The following is a 20,894-nucleotide window of genomic DNA, read 5'->3' as shown; positions in this document are numbered from 1 at the left end:
TGAGTCAGGATCGCTTCGCATGTGAAGAACAAAGGCACAGCACAAAGGCAACTAATCTTTGTGCAAGTGAAACACGAGGTAACAAATGCCTGTGGTTTCAGCAAGCTTGTCCCACTTGTAGCCAGGATTGTAAGTAATCCGCTGTGGTGCTGGGAGCGAGTGCCAGGGGCGGTGTTTGGGGAGCGGCCAAGGTGGCAGGTCTGGTCTCTCCCCACCTTTCCCAGGTGCTGCTGCCCCGCTGGAAGGCACCGGTGAGGAGCAGCTGCCCAGGACAGCAGCTCACCCCGACCGGCGGGGCCAGCTTAGCCCCACTGCTGGGAAGGGATGAGGCCCGGCTGCACAGGGCTCCTGCCCCGAGCCCCGCCGCACCTCCGTGCCGGGGTGGGGATCCTGCTCTAGTTAGCTGTAAGAGAAGAAAAGCCATAAATCAGAAAAATGGGGTTTTTTTGAAGCTAAGGCAACTTTGGTCCATGCCCTTGTACTGCCCGGTTCCTCCTGTCTGGGTGCTGGGTTTAGTGGGGGCTGCACTGGCTTACGCTGGAGACTCCAGAAAGGCGCTTTCCCCACCAGCGTGAGGAGGCGATGCGACCGGCTCCCCCCCAGCCTGCACAAAGGGGGGCTGAGGGGCCCCGAGCGGTGCCCAGCCGCGCTTCGGCCAGCTGCAGCGGGCACGGGGCCAGCATGGGCCCCGGGAAGGTGCCCCCAGCACCAGGTGCTGCAGGACGTGCTCGAGCATCTTCATTTGGTGCTGCTGCGGTGCTGGGAGCCCAACCGCTGGCAAACTGCCCTGGGGGCACGGCAACCCCCTCTCCTATATGTTAAATAGAGTAGAATAACGTATAACACAATTTTTATATATTTGCGTGTGTGTGTATTTGTATAGCATATGTATGTCACCGAACAAGAGTGCACATGTATGTGAGAATTTAAATTATACATATGTTAGAATAGATATATAAAAGAATAGGTATTTGTGAACATTGGGTGTGGATATGTATCAATATTTTTTACATACAATAGATAGTATTTTACAGATTAAGTTATATGTTTTAGCTATATAAATATATGCATACTATGTATAAATATAGAATCATGGACTCAGGCTGGAAAAGACCCTTAAGATCATAGTAGCCAACCCTTTCTTTTTTAATATATATACACACCCATACGCAAACAAACGCGTTTTATAGCTATGCTATAGGATATAAAAGCATTATATAAGATAGTGTTATATTTTCTCTATTACATTATACGTTTTATGTTATAGTTTATATTACATATTGAATATACTTCTTATATATACACACATAACCCTGCCCTGAAAGGGTGCCTGAGACAGTGTGCACAGAGTATAAAAAAATGTGTATATAAAAGCATAGATTTATATGTCTTTTAAACTCACTATGTAAGTATTATACATGCTAGATAATTGATAATATTTTATTGTATGTTACATATTATGTATTATGTGCTAGGTATCATATAAAAATGTTCTCGGGGGAGGGGTGTGTGTGTGGAGAGGGTACAAATACATACAGGAGAACAGGTCTGTGTGAGAGCCAGAGTGAGTATGCATGGTGCTCATAAATATTTAAATAGAGAGACAATAGAATTTTTTAATGAATATATTATCACAGTATTACAATATATACAAGAGCACGTGTCTGTCAGAGCGTGGGTGTGTGTCCACATGAGATGCATTTTATATTAGGTATTATCAGTGTACTTTATATAATGTATCGTAGATATGAACAAGAGTACCCGAGACTGCAGAGTACAGCTATGCATATGTACATAACAGAATAGGAGACTGGGGGGGGGGGGGGGGTTGTATATATAGAAGTATAAATAATGTTCAAATATGCTTCTTTAAAAAAATACTTAATATGTAGACAAAGTGTGTGTGAAAGGATATCATATAGTTTTATTTATGCATATGTATTTGAGTAGTATGTATGTAAGAACAGTGTCTGTGAGAGCATGGATGTGTCTAAGAAAAAAATACATATTACGTTATATATTGTCAGATGCTATATACTGTACATGTTACACATTATATAAAAAGGGTGTCTGAAACTATAAATACTGCTATCTACAAGAGTAAGTGTGCATGAATGTGTGTGTATAACACAAGTGCATATAGACGTAAGTATTTATTAAAGGGTGGCTTAGTGTGTTTATGTGCATGCACAGTTTACTACTCTATATTCTCTAGCTACACACACTATATTCTATATATACTACCTATACATATATAAAAGAATAGCTGTCTTCTGAGTTTGAGTGTGTAAAATACAATTATATGTGTGTGTCTGTGTATATGTACATGCATATATATATACACACACATAAAACAAATATATAAAAATACCTTACACATATGTTGCGTGTATATAAAACACCCCCCCAGCAGCCTGGCTGCCAGGGCAGGTCCAGGCCCGCAGTGCACCCTGGTCCCCCGGGCTCTGCTGGGGCAGGGAGGCTGTGCCCCTGCCCCTGCCCTCACCGCAGCGCCCACCACACGCTGCTCCCTCGCCCGTGCTGCTGAGCACGGTTTGTTCTTCCATCTTGGCATCACCTTGAGAAGCCGCCTGTGTCCATGCAGCAGGAGACGGCCGAGAGCAAAGCAAGGGGGGCTGTCAGCCAGCTTCAGCCCTGAAAAATGTCACAAAGCATCACCATCCCTTTCGGTATTACCTTAGAACTGGTCGATCCCATCGCTTACCCCTGCCTGCGGGCCTTAGCAGCAAGGAGGGGTTTTGCATCTGTAGCTGAGCCAGGGTTTGTGGAAGAGCTCCCCCCGCCCCACTCGTGCCAAGCTCAGCATGAGAAAAGTGCCATTAGGAGAGGCGGTACAAGCCAAAGCCTTTACCCAGAGACACTGGTACAAACACACACCGCTTTATTTTTAAATATATACAACAATGTTAAATTTAATCAGTCTCTTAGTATGGCAGGCTTGGGGGTCACGATACACAAAAGCATCTGCAAGTACCCGAGGCTTTGAGTCTGACCCTCGAAGTCAAGCTCAGGCGATTTGCCCTTCGCCAGATCCCCCAGTGCCACGGTGACAGTGGCACTTTATACACACACAAACACACGCTTAATGACAACAGACAGAGGTGCAGCTCTTTGGAAATAAATAAAAATCTGGGCTGGGTTTTTACGTCTTCTCTAACTTTACACTGGAGTTGTGGGTCCTGATGTAGGTATGTTCCCATGGATTAAGAGGTATGCGAGGTCAGCCTAAGTGTTCTCCAGAAAACCCCTCCTCTACCTTTTGTCTGCATTTCTACTGTTAAGAGATAGTCTTCACACCCACTGGAACTGCACAAGTGTATGCAACTAACACAACATAGAAGCAACAAATGTGTTTGGGGGAAAAAAAAACCACCACAACAAACGCCGGCTGACACTCCCCAGCTACATCCCGCCCCGCGCAGGACTCCGTTTTTAATGTTATTTGAAATGAATACCTATGTCCACCACCCAATGTTTTCTGAAAATGATTTTTACTAGGCACGGAACAGTACTACCAGCACCTGGCTCAGCAGGCTTCAGAGACACAGCCACATCTGTCAGAATTAAGGCGACAGAAGAGGTGTGAGGGCTGTTCTGTGCAACAGTAACCAGCACTCACCACTGCTGCTGGGGTTCAAAAGACATTATGGGCCACAGAAAAAGACGAGGTGCTTTTTCATCTTTCCACAGGCAAGGACCTCTCTCTCACACCACACGCAACCGCATATTAGCAGAGTATTTACATGCTCTCACCCCCTTTACAAAGAACTCTTGGCAGAAATCTTGTCAGGCTCAATACGAATCACTGCAGGACAGTCTCTTCACAAGTTATCATAGTCGTCGTCATCCTCATGCTTCCTTTTCAAGGGATTTGATTCATTAGGTGTATTCTGTGATGATACCATATTTGTAGTAATAAGAATGTTCTTTGGTCCAATTAATGAAGGATTAATTAGAACATTCTGAACTGTCGGAGTAGTTGGTGTGGCTGTGAAGAAAAAAAAAAAAAAGAAAAAGTCATCACTCAATGAAAAACAACGGTTGATTTTCCCACACTGAAAGAGAACTTCCAACCTAATAAAGCAGCACGCTAGTAGAACATTCCAGGCTGAAAACCCTGGAACAATCCTGAGGGCAACACAGAGAAAACAGGAAAATACTAGTGGAGTGAGCACAAAAGAGCGAGAGAGCACAGAGGTGGCAGGTAAGGTGCAAGGGGAATCTGCCTGAAACGCTGTGTGCTCTGGTTGACACCACTGCTAGAACTGGGAATTGTAAAATACCCAGAGAGAGGACTGCCTGCCTTACATAAGGAGACACAAAACATCAGCAATCTTACAAAGAGACAGAAGCGGTGAAGTAATTTCCCACATTATTGCCATGAATTAATTTCTGTTCTGCTAAGAACAACAGCAGGAAGCACTGCTGATCTTTACAGCTTGTGTTACCTGACTTGACTGCTGCCTGAGAAGACGGGATCTGTACGGTGAACCTCTGACCGGTCAGTGACACTGGAGTGCCAACTTTTGTTGAGACAGATACTGTTTGTGCTGAAGGTGTACCTGAAAGTCAAACCGACTCAGTCAAAAGATAAATTAAAAAAACAATGTATATACTTGGCACTTGTGCTTTCAAAGTGGAACCTCTTATCTTCAAAGTGGTGGGAATACAGAGGAACATACCAATACTAGATTTATAGGAGTCATATTTTCAGGCAGAACTGCATATTTACTCAAGACCTATAAAACTGTAGGCTACAAACACACACTAATATGCAAGGGCGCATGCTCAGGCATAAATTCTGTGAACCTTTTAAAAATGGATTTTATTTATTGCTATTGGTAGTTCAATGCAGTGCTTACACTGAGGGGAAAAACCCTCAAACTTACATAAGTTTCTTGAATAGTCTCTTCGCGTAAGAAGTTATCACAAATACAGAAATAAAAATACAGAATGTCAGTAATGTATGTATGTGTCAAAGATTATTCTGAATAAAGAGTATTCTGAAATTAATTTCATTTTCCTGATGTTGTCAAATGATACCAAGTTCAGGCAGCACCCAACATTTCCTCAGCGGCTGGAGCATACTTTATATTATGCCTCTTTTTTTTTTTTTTCATTCATCGAAACAACATGGGAAACCCCAACTGAGCTGTTTCCTACCTAAAGTAGGAGTGCTGGGCCTGCTGCTCACAGCACCCACACTCAGGCGAGGGACTGTTATTCTCCCTGCAGAGGAAGAGACCTGTTGAGAGAGAACATTCAGTTTAGCATCCCATTAGAAATTAACAGTTCTTTAACGTGAAAAAAAAAAAAAAAGAAATGGTTCTTCCTACAAAACCACAGAGAGCCTATTTCACAGCGACAATACACGAGCTGTATGCCAACACAGTTGTTCTTGGCTCTTTACGGTGCAAATGCCCTGGTGCAAGCTGCAGAGCTCCTGGACATGACATAATGCCAAAGACCAGCAAAGAGCACTCAGGTCAGTCAGGCTGGAGAGGAAACTAGAGTATTTTAATCAGCAATTATTATTCCACCCTACACCTAGCAGAGAGGCATGTCCTGTGTCAATACCTGGAACCTTAAGTTCAACTTTTCAGATTCTTTCCTTAAAATGGGGGAAAGAAATACAAAATCCCACACACCAAGACATTCAGTATTTTTCAGCAAGAAAACTAAATCTTCTCTCTTCCCTCTAAAGCGGAATCAAGTGAAGTATAAGTACAAAAGACCCTTTAACATCTATACTAAAGCCTTACTTTCGCCTTTTACAATCTGATACTCAACTTGACAATTTTAACACTGAACAATTCACACGTGCATTTTATAATACACTTTCCATTCGAAACTAAATACCAACAAGAACACTTGCAAATTCCTAGAGATAAAGACCACTGACAGACTTTCAAACACCCCTGATGCTCACAGGTCAGTATTTGCCCACACGTATCCTTCAGAGCTGTGGAAAACTCTTAATTCCAACATTCCCGACAAACAGAGTGGGCATTAGGTGAATCCTTCCCTACCCGACGCCCTTACCTTCTTCTGTAAGGACTTCAGTCTGTAGTTGGGAGCTGTCAAGCAGTATCTGTCAGGTGGAAGCCTGGGTCCAGAATAAGGCTTTATCAGTGGCAACGGCGTCTGATTTTTCTGCCTTGCAATATCTAACAAGAACTGGAGAGACACCATTACATTCCCACCTGTAGTCTTTTATTGTATTCTGATGCCATCAATACAGTTTTACTTACATCCCTTGGAGGTGGAGATGTAAACGACTGGTCTGTTCGACACTGGATTGCCAACCTCACGTCATCTGCATCGACACTGGATTTCTTTGCGTGGCTCGAGTAGATTTTTGCATCTTCCAGTATAGTGGTCACATACCCTTTGAAACACCCAATCACTCATTAAGGCTGGATTAAAAGAGAGTAAACCTTCCCGCTCCCGATCCCACCCGGCTGTCAGCAAAGACACCGCTCCCCGCAGGATTGTTTCTGAAGGCTGACAGCAGAACCCTGTCACTCCCGGTATCTCTCACACCAAATCAAACACAAAATCATACACTCCCGGTATCTCTCAAACACAGCACTGTACCAATTGCTATGGAGAAAATTAACCCTGTCCCAGCCAAAACCAGGACACCCCCCCCCCCCCCAAAGGGAACAGGGCTAAAGACAGCATTCCCCTTCTCCGCTCGGCTTTGCCCGGCGCACCCCCTGCCCAGGGGACCCGGCAGAGCTCACCCAGCCCGGCCCCCAGCAGAACCCCCGGGAAAAATCCCCCGGCCTAGTCCCCGGCAGAGCCCCCCGGCCCGGTACCCGGCAGAGAACCCCCGGCAGAGGCCCCCCGGCCCGGACCCCAGCAGAGCCCCTGGCCCCCGCTGAGCCCCCGACCCGGCCGCCGCTCACTGTAGGCGAACTCCAGCATCTGGTTGATGACGCGCGGCTCGTACTCCGTGATGCCCATGTCCTTCAGGATCTGCGCCATCACCTGCAGGGCGGAGAGGCACCGCTCAGCTCCGCCACGCTGACCCGACCCGACCCCTCCAGCCCCCGCCGCGCCCGCGGTACCTGCGCGTCTTTGGGCGCGCTCTTGGGAGACGCCATCTTGGCCGGCTCCATCACTTCCGCTCGCCTCGGGCGGCCGCTTCCGGTCGCGTGGACGGGGAGCGGCGGGGCCGCGAGGGAGGCCGGGAGGGCGGCGGTTGCCATGGGGACACGGCCCGGCGGTGCGCGGTGCGGGGAGCGGGGAGCGCGGTGCTACCGCTGCTCCACCCGGTGCCGCACCAACACCGAGCCCGGGGGTTCGGTGCCCGGTGGCGGGCGGGGGGCAGTGCGTCCCCCAACACCCTCCCCAGGCCCCGCCGGCGGCTGGGTTCGCAGGGCTTCCGTTCTGCTTCCGATTGTTCCAAACTGCGTTTCTGCGAGGCAGAAATTCTTGTTAACAAAACCATTCCTGGGGACAGCGTGCTGCAGGAGCGCGCGGCCGTGCCTGATGGGGTCACAGCCTGATGCCCCCGTTTGCCCCGTGATGAGCCAGAAGCGTGCGTACCTTCGTTACCAGCTTTGAGGGCCGCTTTTTTAATTGTCAGCTTTCCCAGGATTAAATAAAAATGAGACTATCGACAGCAGGGCTTCTTAAGCTTGTTTTCGTGGCAGCCAAATGGTCCCCACGTACATTCCATGCAAGTCTTGTCAAAAGTTTCTCTCTCGCTTTCCGAGGCAAAACAGAACCAAAAAAATGTTTTCTTGTGGTGCTGTCAAGCAGGGATTAGCAGCATGCCAGAGGGAATTGCAGCAGTGTTGCCGTTAGCTGTGATGGTCCAAATGAAGCAAGGTCTGGAGGGAGGCGCGATACCCGCGCTGGAGCAGCTGACATCATGGGGAAGGGGAGCCAGCTTCGCTGACAGCAAGAAGAAATAAACAGCTGTTAACGTGTGTTCCCTCTGACTCACGCCTGTAACACGTTGCAAAACAGTCCATCGGCAGGGAGAGCCTCCCTGCCTCTCACCTGCACCAGGGATGCTGCGTGACACCTGCGGGCCCTACACCCAGCCCTCCGAGATGTAAATGTAACTAACCCTCACGTCTGACCGGGCCCGTGTATCTGCACCGAGGTGGCGGCTGGACCCCCCTGCCGCAGGTTTGTGGGTGACGGGGGTGCCAGGCTCGGCCTGGCGGGGGGCACAGGCAGCCCTGTGGCTGCGGCGGCGGCTGGAGGAGCTGGAAAACCTGTGCCCAGCACATGCCAGCGTGGAGGTGCAGGCGGGCAGAACGCCTCTGCTGGGGCTCCTTGGCTGGAAGCACTGCGGCGTTAGAGTCCAAGTCATTTGACTTGCATGAGTCAGAGTATATTACACAAAAACATCCTGCAAGGAGGGAACGGAGGATGAATTCCAGACACTGACCTTAGACAACAAACAAAATCCACTTTTTTCCCCTTGTTTTAGGGCAGAGGGGGAGGGGAGCTCTTCCACTATGTACTGGATGCAGGCTGTGGGTCAGGCTGCAACTTGGCATCATCGGGCTGTTGGCCGTCACTGCCATTTATTGCTGATGCAGTAAAAAACCCCAACGTACTTTGTACTGCCAAAGGGCTCTGGGTTTACCCCAAAACTAGGCAAAGACCCTTTGCCCCCCTCAGCCGTTTTGTCTGTGCTGTGAGTGCCTTCCCTGCCAGCGCTGCTGCACACAGGTGACTTTCCAGGCTGAGCAGCACAGCCAAGAGCTGCAGCTACTCGCAGCATTTCTGCCTGGAAACCAGCAGCGAGGAGAAAACACAGGGAGCCAGTTTCCACAGGGGAGATATATGTCCCCGAGGCCACAGATGCCACCCTCATGGGCAGCTGAGCTGGAGCGCGTCTGCCCGGCCGTGAAAGCTTAGTCCCCGCTGCCAGTCACCTGGGGCACGGCCGTGCTGTGATGCCTGCGTTCAGTGGGCTGCGGGCACCATGTGTCAGGCAAATGAAAGAGCGGTCACCCTTCGTCTTTGCTCAGACACTGGGGTTTCTGAGCACTGGAAAACAGGAAACTGGGTCACGGCGCGGCCAGGCCGAGCGCTGACTTCTCTGTCTGCTACCGCCAAACCGGGGACATTCATCAAAGGCAACTGCCCCGCAGCTGGGAGGGCTCTGCTCGGAGAAATAGGGATGACAGGCCGCATGCCGTGCAGCCCCTGCGAGCACGCACCGGCCAGGGCTCAGCTCTGCTCGGGGTGCATCGTTCAAGTCACCAGCGCAGAGTTAAGCGTTGGGGATTTCTTTTTAGACTTTTTTTTTTGAGATGTTTAAGGTGCAGCAAAGTAAAGCCTTGGCACATGGACGATTTTTCTTTTTTTGAGGTGTCCAGGTACCTAAATCCCTTGAAGAAAACCCGCAGCCATCAACATTTGCCTCTTGGAAGTGGCAGCAGAAATCTCCCTAATGTTAGAACCAGGGACCTGTCGACACAATGCAGCGACTGTGTTCGGCACTGACCTTTCAAGCCCGAGTCCCACACTATTTGGCTCTACAAAACACTGGCTTTTGAATAGTCCTTCAGACAAGAAACACTGCAAAGAGCAGAGCTCTGAGGGGAATGGAGGAGGTTTATTTCATATTGGGTACCCCACTCACTTCTGCCTGTGCCCCAGTTATGGAGAAATTGCCGCAGACTGTGGCTGAAGGCATCCTGCTGTTGAGCTGAGCAGCATACGCAGCCTCTCCTGCACCGTGTCTGTGCTCTCTCCGGCTGTGTGCAGTTAACCTCCAGCTTCCCAGAGCCTTCCCTTGCCTTTTCCCTCACACTGACCCCTTTTCCCCTCGCCTCCCCCTCCCTGGTGCTTTCCAGCTTATCATCTCTGATCTTTTCTGAAGTGGAAAGTAAATCAGGGCTAAGTGTCAGACTGTCTCAGTTAGAAGACTGATGCTCAAACAAAGGCTTTCCCATCCTGTCTTAATAATGTCATTAAAACACTGTCACTAGAAATTTCTCACTCAGAGGCATATTTCTTGGGAGTCTCTGGGAATCTGATAACGATAGTAATTTTCAGACGTTCACACAAGATGAGGATGACGGTGAACATGTACCTGTCCATGTTCCTGACAGCATGGCGCTGTCAGACACACTGATCTTCCTTGGCCTGCCTTCGGACCTCTACCGCCTTTGGAAGTACAAGCCCTACTTATTTGGGGATTTTCTCTGCAAGTTCTTCACTTACCTGAGCGAAACGTGCACGTACTGCACCATCCTGCACATCACCACAGTGAGCGCAGAGCGGTACTTTGCCGTCTGCTTTCCCCTGAAAGCCAAAGTGACCACCAACAAGCGCCGGGTGAAACGGGTCATCCTGGCTCTGTGGGGCTGCTCCCTCCTGACCGCCGGCCCCATCCTCTTCCTTTTCGGGGTGCAACACCCCAACGGCAGCCTGCCCCAGGAGAGCCAGGAGCGCAGGTCCATTGAGCGCGTGATCCGCATGGGGCTGCTCGAGACGATGACCTGGGTCTCCACCGTTTACTTGTTCCTGCCAATGCTGTGCGTGGCTCTGCTGTACGGACTGATCTGCAGAAAGCTCTGGCGCAGTGGGCAGCGGCTGCTGGAAGGAAGAGGTGCCACCGCAGACTGTCAGAGTGCTGGGTAAGAGTATTTTGGAAACCAGCTCTGAAGAGCTGCCCTCTTTGATCACTGCCACTGCACAGCAGTGCAGGGGGTGATGGAGAGGAGATATGAGCCACACAAGGTTACACAGATTTAGAATCAATGGATTTACATTTAATTTGTGTTCCTGGCTCCTGCTGGTGTGGAGGGGAGTCCGTGACTGCGTGTGCAGGCTAGGGATCTTACCACACGCAGGGAAGCACATCAGCGTGGCTTTCAGTTGTTTTGAGATCACATTCTTCATGTTCTTCCCCCCATCTCTAACCCTTAAATTTCCAATTTAAAGAAATTGAAAAGTTCTATGACTTCATAGCAGACCAAGCTCTTCCCCTGCTGCAGCAAGGAAAGGTTTCAAAGCCATTTCCCTTGCAAAATTTCTCAAGCTTAGCAACGATGACTTCACCCAGGACAGCAACAACCCACCTGTCCGGGCTGACCTGTGCACGGTCGTTATCCTGTGCCAGCAGGTACCTGTGCCTTGGTGCAGACCAGGAGTTTGGGTCCCCCCCCTCCCACCCCATCCCTCTGATCACTCTCCCCCGAGCCCCCCCCCCCCCTTCCGCAGGCAAGCAGCAGCAGCACCCACGACTGTGGATACTGTCAGCAAAACGTACCGCAGCTACTCACTGGTTGTTTCCTGCCAGGTTCTGTTTGCTTATTGCACGCTCAGTTTTCCCATCCTCTTCCTCAGTGCCTCTGGGTCCAGTTGGCTCCCCTTTTCCTCCCCTCTGCTGCCCCAAGGGGCCCCCACCTCCCGTGTCCCTGGTCTTTCCCCTCCGATACCCATCGCAGCATGCCAATGGTGACTCAGATTTTCAGGCCAGGAGTGAACGTGCCCTATTTTAATTGCATACAATTAATTTTGTATGCAACCTTAAGTCCTTGTCACTTGAGATGACCGGTAACCACAGCACAGAAGCAGCTGGGCAAGGCACTGGGCTTGTCCTTGCTGGGTTTAGCTTTGCAGGCTCACGTCTTGGTCCTTACATAAAGGGGCAGAATAAACTGCTGTGTGCTCTTTCCTCCTCAGCTGTCCTCGTCTTTGCCTTTGTGGTGTGCTGGCTCCCGTTCCACCTTGGCCGAATCCTCTTCGCCCGAAGTGAAATTGTCCTGGATGACCTCATGCAGTACTTCAGCCTCATCGCCATGCTCCTCTTCTGTCTTGGGGCTTCCATAATCCCCATACTGTACAACAAATACAGGAAAGCGATGAGCAAAATCCTGCACCACAAGCGAAGCCAGTGCTGCAGGCACCTGACCCGGGGTGCAGAGGTTTCTTCTGAAGGTACAGAACTGGGGTCTTCTGTGCCAGCTGTTCAGCAGCTCTCACAACCCAAGTGTTTCGCCAGCTGCACTGTGGGTTAAACCCCGGGTAGATGGTGCATATGGAGACTGGAACAAGATTTAAGGCTGTCCTTTTGGCTTACCTCTCAGCAAGTGTTTCCTGAGACACGTTACGAACGTTTCGGGAAGGTTAGAACCGATTCGTGTTATTCTTGCACGGGACGGGGACACACACACGATGCGACAGGGGGAGGCTGGACTACTCTCTTCGGTGAACTTACCAGCCACACCGTCAGCATGAGCTGTCCACAAGACTCCTGTGAAAGGGTTTGTTTCTGTTTTCAGGACCAGACATTTTGTTAATTGCAGACCTGTAAAACATAATTCTTCCAACAGAAGCCAAGAGAGATAAAGTGGAGGTCAAAGCCAGGCCAGCTGTTTGCTCTCAGCAACAAGGAAGACAGTCTGTAAGGTACTTGAAAGTGCTAAGAAACTACATCTTTTGTAAGACTACGAACACATTGCCACCTTCTTAAATGATTTATTACTCATCCCTCAGGTCTCTTGAGTTGCTTCCCTCCTTTTCTGTTTTTTATCTTGTTCTTTATCCAAACTTTACCCAACTTTCTGCAAAGTCAGGCCCCGTACCTGCTAACCTCTGCGGGAAGAAGCAGCCCTTGCCTTCAGAGCTCACCTGAACGCACCAGGGACAAATCACACAGGTGGGCAGTCGCTGGGGAGGGAAGGGAGAGCAGGAGGAACTTCCCCATCTCCCTTGGTTGTAACACTGGCAAACGCCGAGCCCGGCTCACCAGCTCGGGGGCTGTCCCAGCACCTGCTGACCCCACGTAAAGGGGCTCAAGAAGTGGCACCGCTCGATCCCCAGGCTGCCACAGCCCTTGGGAAGGGACAGCGCTGCACTACGGTTCCCACAAATCACTTTTCTTTCCCTGAGTAAGATTAAAATCCACAAAACCACACACAGCCCTGTAGTCAAATTTGAATACATTTGTATTATTTATTGGCTGTATTAAATATATTATCTATTTGATAGTTACAATTTAGTAATACAATGCATGGCAACTTTAACATAAGTTTGAGATACCTCAAAATTACAATACAAGAAAACTGAAGATACCTAAATACATTAATGCCACTAGGGTACATCGTTCTGGAATGGATAACAGCTGATGTAAAAATCTGTATTGCAGTAGGCTTTCCCCAGGTATTTTCTGGAAACATGAATATTGTGGCAATTACAAAATAACTTTTTTTTCAGTTTTTAGGAGTCATGACTTGTTAGTATTTGCTCTACAATCCTAATTTATCAATTATCAGAAATATTATTGCCAAATAAACCTCTATAAACTTTGTTCTAAGAGTTAAAGAAATAACCCTTTGGCAACAGAGATTTGCTGAAAGGCAGTCTTATCTGCTAAAAGTAGGCTATGAAGAGAAATAAAGACAGATTGTAAACTCTTCTGCAAACTAAAGACTAGTATCTGTATAAAACTCTTTCCAACACTGGAGGGAGAGATTTCTATGATATAATAAATGATTAACTTAAAGTTCTGCTACAAGTAGAACAATACATTCAAACATACATTTTCCAGGACTTTTAATCAAAATAAATAGAGTACAAAATGAAGAGTACATTTTGAAAAGATTAATTTCAGATTGCACCATAAATCTACTTTTAAGAGTATTAAGCGATACTATGTCATAATTTAGGTTTTCCATATCTGAAATACAACACAATGCCTCAAACTATAACGCAACATTATTCATCAACTGCCATAGGAGAAAGACCCTTAAAGTGATTAATTACTGGAAATACTTAGCCTGTAGCACTATCACATCCAACATTCCACGTACAAGTGCGTTGCTCTGAAGTATATAAAGTGTAGCCGCAGCCTTTGCAAGATACGCTAAATCTACCTTTCTATGGCATATTCCAAATGCTGTTGGGAAGACCCACTCCGAAACACATTCGAAATCTGTGAGTTCCAGCCTTCAATGTATTTGCTATAAGGACAGCCGTCAGACTCGTCTTCAGGTATTCGCGAGCAGATTTAACAAGAACAGTCATATGTAGTGCACAGTGTCCACAAAAACATACCCCCCAGACAAACAGGACGCGTTTCAGAAAAGTTCATAGCAGGCTGAACATTCCCATCTAGAAAACAATGGAATGTGAAGCTGCTACCACTGGGATAGCAAGTAATTTAAAACATTGTACAAATGTTATCTAAAAAGAGTTCTTTCACGTACAATTTGATAATTCGGATTAAGTTAGAAGGGCATCCAAAAGCAGTTTGAACTTTTTATTTTTAGGTTAATAATAGTACAAAAACATTTGCTCAGTTTGAGCCAAATAGTGTAACATTTATCATAAATGCACTCTTTCTCCTTAAAGACAATACCTGTGCTTTTCTGAAAACACTGCAAAGATTTAATCAGAAGCACAGGAAATTACTTTTCTCTCAGGCACTGAGAGTGAAATGTGGATTGGGCCAACAGCTGCTCACCAACAGCAGAAAGCATTTCATTCAGAAATGTACGATACGAAAGGGGCCTTTTCTGCGATGTGACATAGGAACGCCTTTGCTGTACGTACATCACGTCCTGCTAACGTTTTGTCTAGCATTTTGATTAAAACTTTAAAAATGCTGGCACCCTCTACTTTAACACTTGAAATGATTATTACTGAATCCGAAGTATTAAAATAACTGTAAAGTAGTAATATCGCTAAGTCAGTATTCTGCTTTCCTTCTACAGTATATTAAATGTGGTATGCTCTAGTAATTGCAATGCAGGTTTGCAATGCAGTACTGCTCTAAGCTTAAGCATCTGCGCTGCTGTATTCCATGTATACCAAACTACAACGATACCTGATTAAACATCGCGGATCGACTACCACTGCTCTAGCTGTACTTGAAAAGCACTTGTTCTGTCAATGCCTTCTCTCTCGAACTGGCCAAAGGGCCCCGCTTTGAATTTGGAGAGAGGAAGAGTGTGCATGATAAGGCAGTTTTTTTGCTGTTTTATTAACAGCTAACCCTGATTACAGAGGACCCAGGATTACCCTTTCTACAAGAAATCTGTGTTCAGTATTTGGAAAGGATCTGCCAACCCAGCCTCACTGTCAGCCAGCAGCAAAAGTAGAAATGCATGTAACCATACATTTCCAGCTAGGATTTTAATTAAACTAACCATAAATACCCGAAATAGCTTCTGTACAAAAAGCTGAGTACTGAACAGGCTCTCGTCTACTTGATGACAAAGTACTGAATAACAACAGCAAATAAAATAGCAACCACCGCAAATCCGCAGAGAAGAACGATGGCGATGAAGCGCTCTTCACGTAATGTCTTCTTAGTCTCTGCCAACTCCGTCGTCAAATCGGCACACTGGGGGACCAGCTCTTGTTTCTGAGATGAGAACACTGTACTGGGACTGTAAGGTCCATACAGTTCTTGTGATCCAGTAGAGTCTTGGGACTGACGGCCAGCGCAGACTCTGATCCGATATTCACAGTTTGTCTGCAAGCTCGTCAGACGGAAGGACGTCTCTGGTCCCTTGTACACCTGGTCAGACGAAGAGAGAGAACCACTTTACAGGGGATGCATCTCACGAACAGTACGCAATGCTTTCTGTTCCACTTCACGAGCGCGCGCAGTGCTGGACACAGCCTGAAGTTGTTCTCTTCAAGCCAGCTCAATAAAATCTCAGCTTTTATTTCTGAAGAATTTACGATTCATTTTCTTGTGAATAATCCAAAGCTTCCTGCTATGCCTCACACCGTCAGACCTGGACTGTGAAGCTCAGAAGATAAAACCCAATTGTTCAGCTCAACTCCTGTTCCATATAGCTCCCACAAAAACGTGGGGCAGGTGCTGTCTACGACTAAGAAAGGCAGTGATGCCACAAAACGTAGGATTTAAACAAACAAAAGAGCCAAAGGAAATGCTGGAAGAACTGGGTAAAACAGTGTTAACCCACTTCTAGATAACCAGCTTTCCCGATGACTCTCAAGCCTGCCTTCGCAGTCACTCGCTTTTATGGAACAAGCAAGAGGTCAGCAGGGAAATGAAACTTTATGATCTTTAATCTGGCGCAGCCTTTGATGCCGTGAAGAGGCAGAAGGGCAGGACCCTATGCTGGAAGCTGTCTGCACCCATTGTAAACTTAAGTCTCACTGAGAGGATCCGTTTGTGAAGTAAAACGAAGCACCCTGGAAGTCAAGATTGTTAAGTTGAGTCCCTTGCCACAATAAAAAGCGTCCCCAAACAGAATTTCAGCTTTCAAATACAGACATCTTTTTTGGAAGTATGGAAAAAGCTCCTCAGGTTCATGACGTTAAATAAAAAGGTACCTGATCAAACTCTCTCCCAGCAGCAAGCTGAAGGATGTAAACAATGGCATCTCCTTTCATCGGCTGTAAAGGTTCCCATGTGATTTCATAAGTGTTTTCTTCCAGCTGATTTGCTTTGGGTGCTAGGGGGAAAAAAAAAAAAAAGAAAAAAGTGTGATTTGTGGGTATTTTAGAAGAGAACAATGGTCTCTACAAATGTTCTTGTTTTTCCCATCAGAAGAAAAGGTCCAAAATCACCAGTGACTCATTTCACAGTTAATGTAGCAAAGGGGCACTGGTTTCAGTGACATCAAGGAAGTTTTCTCACTCTGGCTTAAAGTATGCTTTGCTTTTCTACATTGTCCATTGAAAATGTTTCAGTTTAATGCAAATGACTGGGCAGTGTAAATCTAAAAGCTGAAGGTTTTTCCAATGTATTTGTTAACAATGCAAAGGTAACTGTTGTCCTTTGAGGCACCAGTCATACGAAAAATTTTAAACAATTACCTGCAGGTAATTAGCAATCTGATCTTCAGAACGACTTTCTCTAATGGCAGTCCTTAATGTTCATAATGGAAAAGCACAGAGCAGAGGAATTACTTGTGTTTTCATTTGCCCAAATGCTGTTGTAACTTATATAAAGTGATAAATAACCCTGAAAAATTACTTTCCAGTTAAGAAAGGGTAGAAGAAATCCTCACTGTCTGGGGTGGGAAAAGCTACAGTTCAGGAGATGGCCACATGCCGGCCCTTGTACCAACATAAAGCCCACCACAGCTAGTTTCTGTTCTCTGCCCCACGAAGGCCCTGGAAAGATGCTGGGCTGGGAGAAGGGTCAGGCTGTAGCATTCCATCTAGTACGTAAATGGATCGCAGAAGGGTCCTTGTGCAGTGTGAAGCTCACCTTTAAGAGATGCGGGTGGAGACTTAGTTGTAGTGAAAGCGTAAACTTCAGAAAACCTTCCCTCTCCAGCATCATTATATGCCTGGATTTTAAAATAGTACGTAGTGGATTCACTGAGTCGCTGTACCTTGTATGTGTGACAAGGACCGTTATAAACAGTTACAAACCTGGAAGAAACAGAAATTAGAATTATTCAGGAATCACACCTTTGCACATCAGAACCATAAGTGGAACACTTTCATATCTAAGTACAAAAAAGTGACAATACATTCTGGGTGCCCCAGCTTTCTCCATGCACACACGATGAATGTTAGGCAGTTTGACCTCTGTTATTGTTATAATTGGTTCATGATGTGCATTAAATCAGCAACACACACCATTCATACTGGTGGGGAAGTCTTAATTTATATTCACGAAGCATTCATTCAACCTGCCTACAAGCCATACACAGGCTACAACGAAACTACATGACCAAACTCTTGATTTGAATTCAGAGAACAACCCTTGCACACATTGGGTACCTAAGTTGTCATTTCTAGTTAAAGAACAGCTGTCAACCCTGCGATTCTTTACATGCGAACTGACTTCACTGTAGAAAAAAAAAAAACAAACCCAGCAACACAGGAAGATGGTAAGATATTACTATTTAAACAGTAAATGGTATTTACTGTTTACAAGTAAATATTTGTGCAACAGCTATTAACAGCATTGCCGGTTGAAAGATAGGATGCAAAAGTGCAAACAGAAGTGAGAAAAAATGTCTTAAAAACTTGGTAAGTTGTAAAGTGACAATACATCCTTAATGTTCCGAGTATCTTACCTGCCAAACCTGTCCTCCATCTGCAAGTTGAATTGTGTAGGGTTGGTAATTAAAGCTCTGCTCGGACCTTCACCCCATTTAAGTTTAAGGCTCTGGTAGCTGAAGACCACACATTCAAGATGAGGAGGGTCAGGAGGTAGTGGTTTTGTTTTGGCTTTAATGGAATGACTGAAAGGACCAACTCCAAAGCTGTTTATGGCCTGTATTCTAATTCTAGAAAGGTGAAAAGAGCAGCTATATGGTTAATTTACTGAGGTCCTGAAAAACTGCTAGGTAATAAAGCAACAGTTAAAATTTGTAAAGAATTTAACAATTTAACTCCAAACAATTAAGTAATTAAAATGCAGTTAGAAGTTAACTATACAAATAATCTCCTTCCAAACAAGCCAACACAGTTACATTGTTTTCAACATAATGAAGCTTCAGTGTTTCTCAGTATTGTTGGGTTTAGTGCACAAGCGCCCAGGTCCTCCATGCCGAGTCGTTTGCCTCCCACTGACAAAGTCCATGGTCTGAACTAAGCTTTAACCAAGACTAAGCACGTGACACCGGAACAGCTGCTCTACTCTTGGTCCCTATAATCATCCTCTTTTGGTGAGATAAACTCATAATTATATGCATTGCTTCAGAATAAAAAAAAATTCTAATCCCAGAAAACTTAGAATAAAGCCTTAACTTCGAGACAGAACATCCGCCTTAACACAACAATCTTAACTCTTGCTGCTAAAACATCGTGGTTTCATTCTGGATGTGACAATTCTGTCTTGTTTTTTGGAGTTGCAGAGTGAATTAGGCAAATAGTCTGTAAGCCGAACGAAAAATTATTCTAAAAATTTAAAACCCTACCCTCAAAGCTATTGATTAAAAAAATCCTGCAAATGTGGTTTCAGAATAAAATGATTAATTATTACCTGTACAGAGTGTCAGGCAGCAGATTCTCAAGAACATGGCTTGTATTTCTGCCAACAGTTACCAGCTGCTTTTCCCCATATTCTATATTATATCCAGTGATCTCTGACCCATGACAACACGGTTCTTCCCATTGAATTGCAAGGCACGTTGATAAAGGAAGAAAAATTTCCATTTGATCTTCTTCAAGTAAATGCAGTACTGACACTGCTGCAGGCACCGACGCGGGGGTTGTCACCACAGCAGCCTCACCGAACAACCCAACTCCAGCGACATTCACAGCCTGAAAGGGAGACGTTTACCCAATCTATGTTTTTTCTAACCAGGCACGTCTATCATGCTTCCTTTTGCATGCAACAAAATGCAGTTTGGAAGAGAATGGAAAATCTCCTGAATAAAATGTAAACACGGCAAAATTTCTGGTATTTCATGCAACACTGGATCTAAACCTCTTTTCTAGATACATGGAGTTACGAAGGACTTGGGGAGAAGGGAAAGTATATTTACCAGTTACCTTCTATATTTCATCAGCAGGTGACGGTACATCATTTTATTCATTTCTAGCTGAAGTTTTTCTTCAAGCTGTATGTACTTGTTCACAGGCTTAGTAACATGTAACAAATGCTTCTCTTACCTGTACTCTGCAATAGTAAGTGGTTGCAGGTGTGAGACCTTTTACTTCATAACTCTGGCAAGGGCCAGTGTAAATGATATGCATCGACCCTTCCGCCTGTCCCCAGTCCAGCCTGTATTCACTGATTTCTGCACCATTGCACGCAGGGCTCTGTGGGTTTAAGTCACAAACTTTCTTTCAGCTGTTGCACATACACACATGCACCATACAGGCGTGATCCCCTGTCACAATGAATAGAGACACTGGAAAGGAAGCACTGGGCTTGAAACCTGAGGGCTTTTCCACCACAGCCAAGGGCATGATTTTAACTTCAGCTTATTAAAAGGTTTCCATCTAGACACACGTCTGCAACAACACCACAATTCAGACCAGAATTCTGAATCAGAGCATCACAGCCTGGTTTGGGCTGGGAGGGAGCTGACAGCCCCCCGAGCCCCAATCCCCGCCAGGGGCAGGGACACCTCCCACCAGCCCAGGTTGCCCCCAGCCCCATCCAGCCTGGCCCTGAGCACCCCCAGGGACGGGGCACCCACAGCTGCTCTGGGCAGCCTCTGCCAGCGCCGCCCTCACGGGGAAGGATTTCTTCCTAATATCTACTTAAATTTACCCTTGGTCAGTTTAAAGCCATTCCCCCTTGTCCTGTTGCTACAGGCCCTACTAAAAAGTCTGTCCCCATCTTTCTTCCAAGCCCCCTTGCAAGTACTGAAAGGCCACTATAAGGTCTCCGCAAAGCCTTCTCTTCTCCAGGCTGAACGACTCACCATCTCTTACCACCTGGATAAACTAAATATATTATATATTAGTTACCATAAGGAGGATTAAATGTCACCCAGTTCATTCAGTTAATATGGAAATTCACAGCTGACATTTACAAGACCAATGTACACCTCTGTAAAGAAATGGGCTTAGAATATTCCAGCTCTACATTTGTTATTTCTTCCGTTTCTGTGTATCAGATGTGTCACCACCACTAAAAGCCACATATTAATTTGCGCATTACTGAAAATCATTAACACCTACCTCCCATGAAACTACAGCACAAGTTGCACTTTTGCAAGTTACCAGGGGTTTGCAACATTGATCAGGGGGTCCTGGAGCAGTAGAGATCTCTGCTTTGTCAGAGTGAGGGCCAAACTGCAAGAAAATACAATTGCATCAATACAGCAACTGCAGTAGAGCAAACACTGATGTGCAAGGATATGAGCTGAAGAAAACAAATTATTTTCAACTTTATAAATAAATAAATAGAGGAGTTCAGTGCTTATTTCCACAGCACCGTTTAAGATTCCTTTCAGGTAGTCTACTCTAAAAGCTGGCCCTGTGCCTACAGG

General features: G+C 46.2%; 3 protein-coding genes across 3 annotated transcripts in view; 1 reads left to right on the top strand and 2 right to left on the bottom strand.

Moving 5' to 3' along the window:
- Window positions 1-2,880: 2,880 nt before the first annotated feature.
- Window positions 2,881-7,171, bottom strand: TAF9B (TATA-box binding protein associated factor 9b). Its single transcript, XM_037407974.1, has 7 exons — window positions 7,095-7,171; window positions 6,933-7,014; window positions 6,273-6,409; window positions 6,064-6,198; window positions 5,185-5,266; window positions 4,470-4,583; window positions 2,881-4,009 (listed from the first exon to the last, which is right to left on the bottom strand). The coding sequence occupies exons 1-7, from the start codon at window positions 7,143-7,145 to the stop codon at window positions 3,843-3,845; spliced, it is 768 nt and encodes a 255-aa protein (XP_037263871.1). The 5' UTR covers window positions 7,146-7,171; the 3' UTR covers window positions 2,881-3,842.
- Window positions 7,172-10,110: 2,939 nt separating this feature from the next.
- On the top strand, window positions 10,111-12,319 carry LOC119157475 (growth hormone secretagogue receptor type 1-like). The gene is given in 4 exon segments (XM_037408458.1): window positions 10,111-10,617; window positions 10,619-10,637; window positions 11,689-11,943; window positions 12,288-12,319. Coding segments are annotated over 4 exon segments (813 nt in total).
- A 1,228-nt stretch (window positions 12,320-13,547) lies between these two features.
- Window positions 13,548-20,894, bottom strand: part of LOC119157226 (fibronectin type-III domain-containing protein 3a-like) — a 48,409-nt gene continuing 41,062 nt past the window's right edge. Inside the window, 7 exon segments of the mRNA XM_037407902.1 lie at window positions 13,548-15,529; window positions 16,318-16,439; window positions 17,201-17,367; window positions 18,021-18,233; window positions 18,932-19,212; window positions 19,564-19,713; window positions 20,584-20,697. Of these exon segments, the coding sequence (XP_037263799.1) occupies window positions 15,212-15,529; window positions 16,318-16,439; window positions 17,201-17,367; window positions 18,021-18,233; window positions 18,932-19,212; window positions 19,564-19,713; window positions 20,584-20,697 (1,365 nt within the window). The 3' untranslated portion in view covers window positions 13,548-15,211.

The sequence above is a fragment of the Falco rusticolus genome, chromosome 14 (assembly GCF_015220075.1).
Source record: "Falco rusticolus isolate bFalRus1 chromosome 14, bFalRus1.pri, whole genome shotgun sequence".
NCBI classification, from domain to species: Eukaryota; Metazoa; Chordata; class Aves; order Falconiformes; family Falconidae; genus Falco; species Falco rusticolus.
The sequence above is the reverse complement of the archived record's forward strand: the minus strand, read 5'-3'. Positions and strand labels throughout refer to the sequence as shown.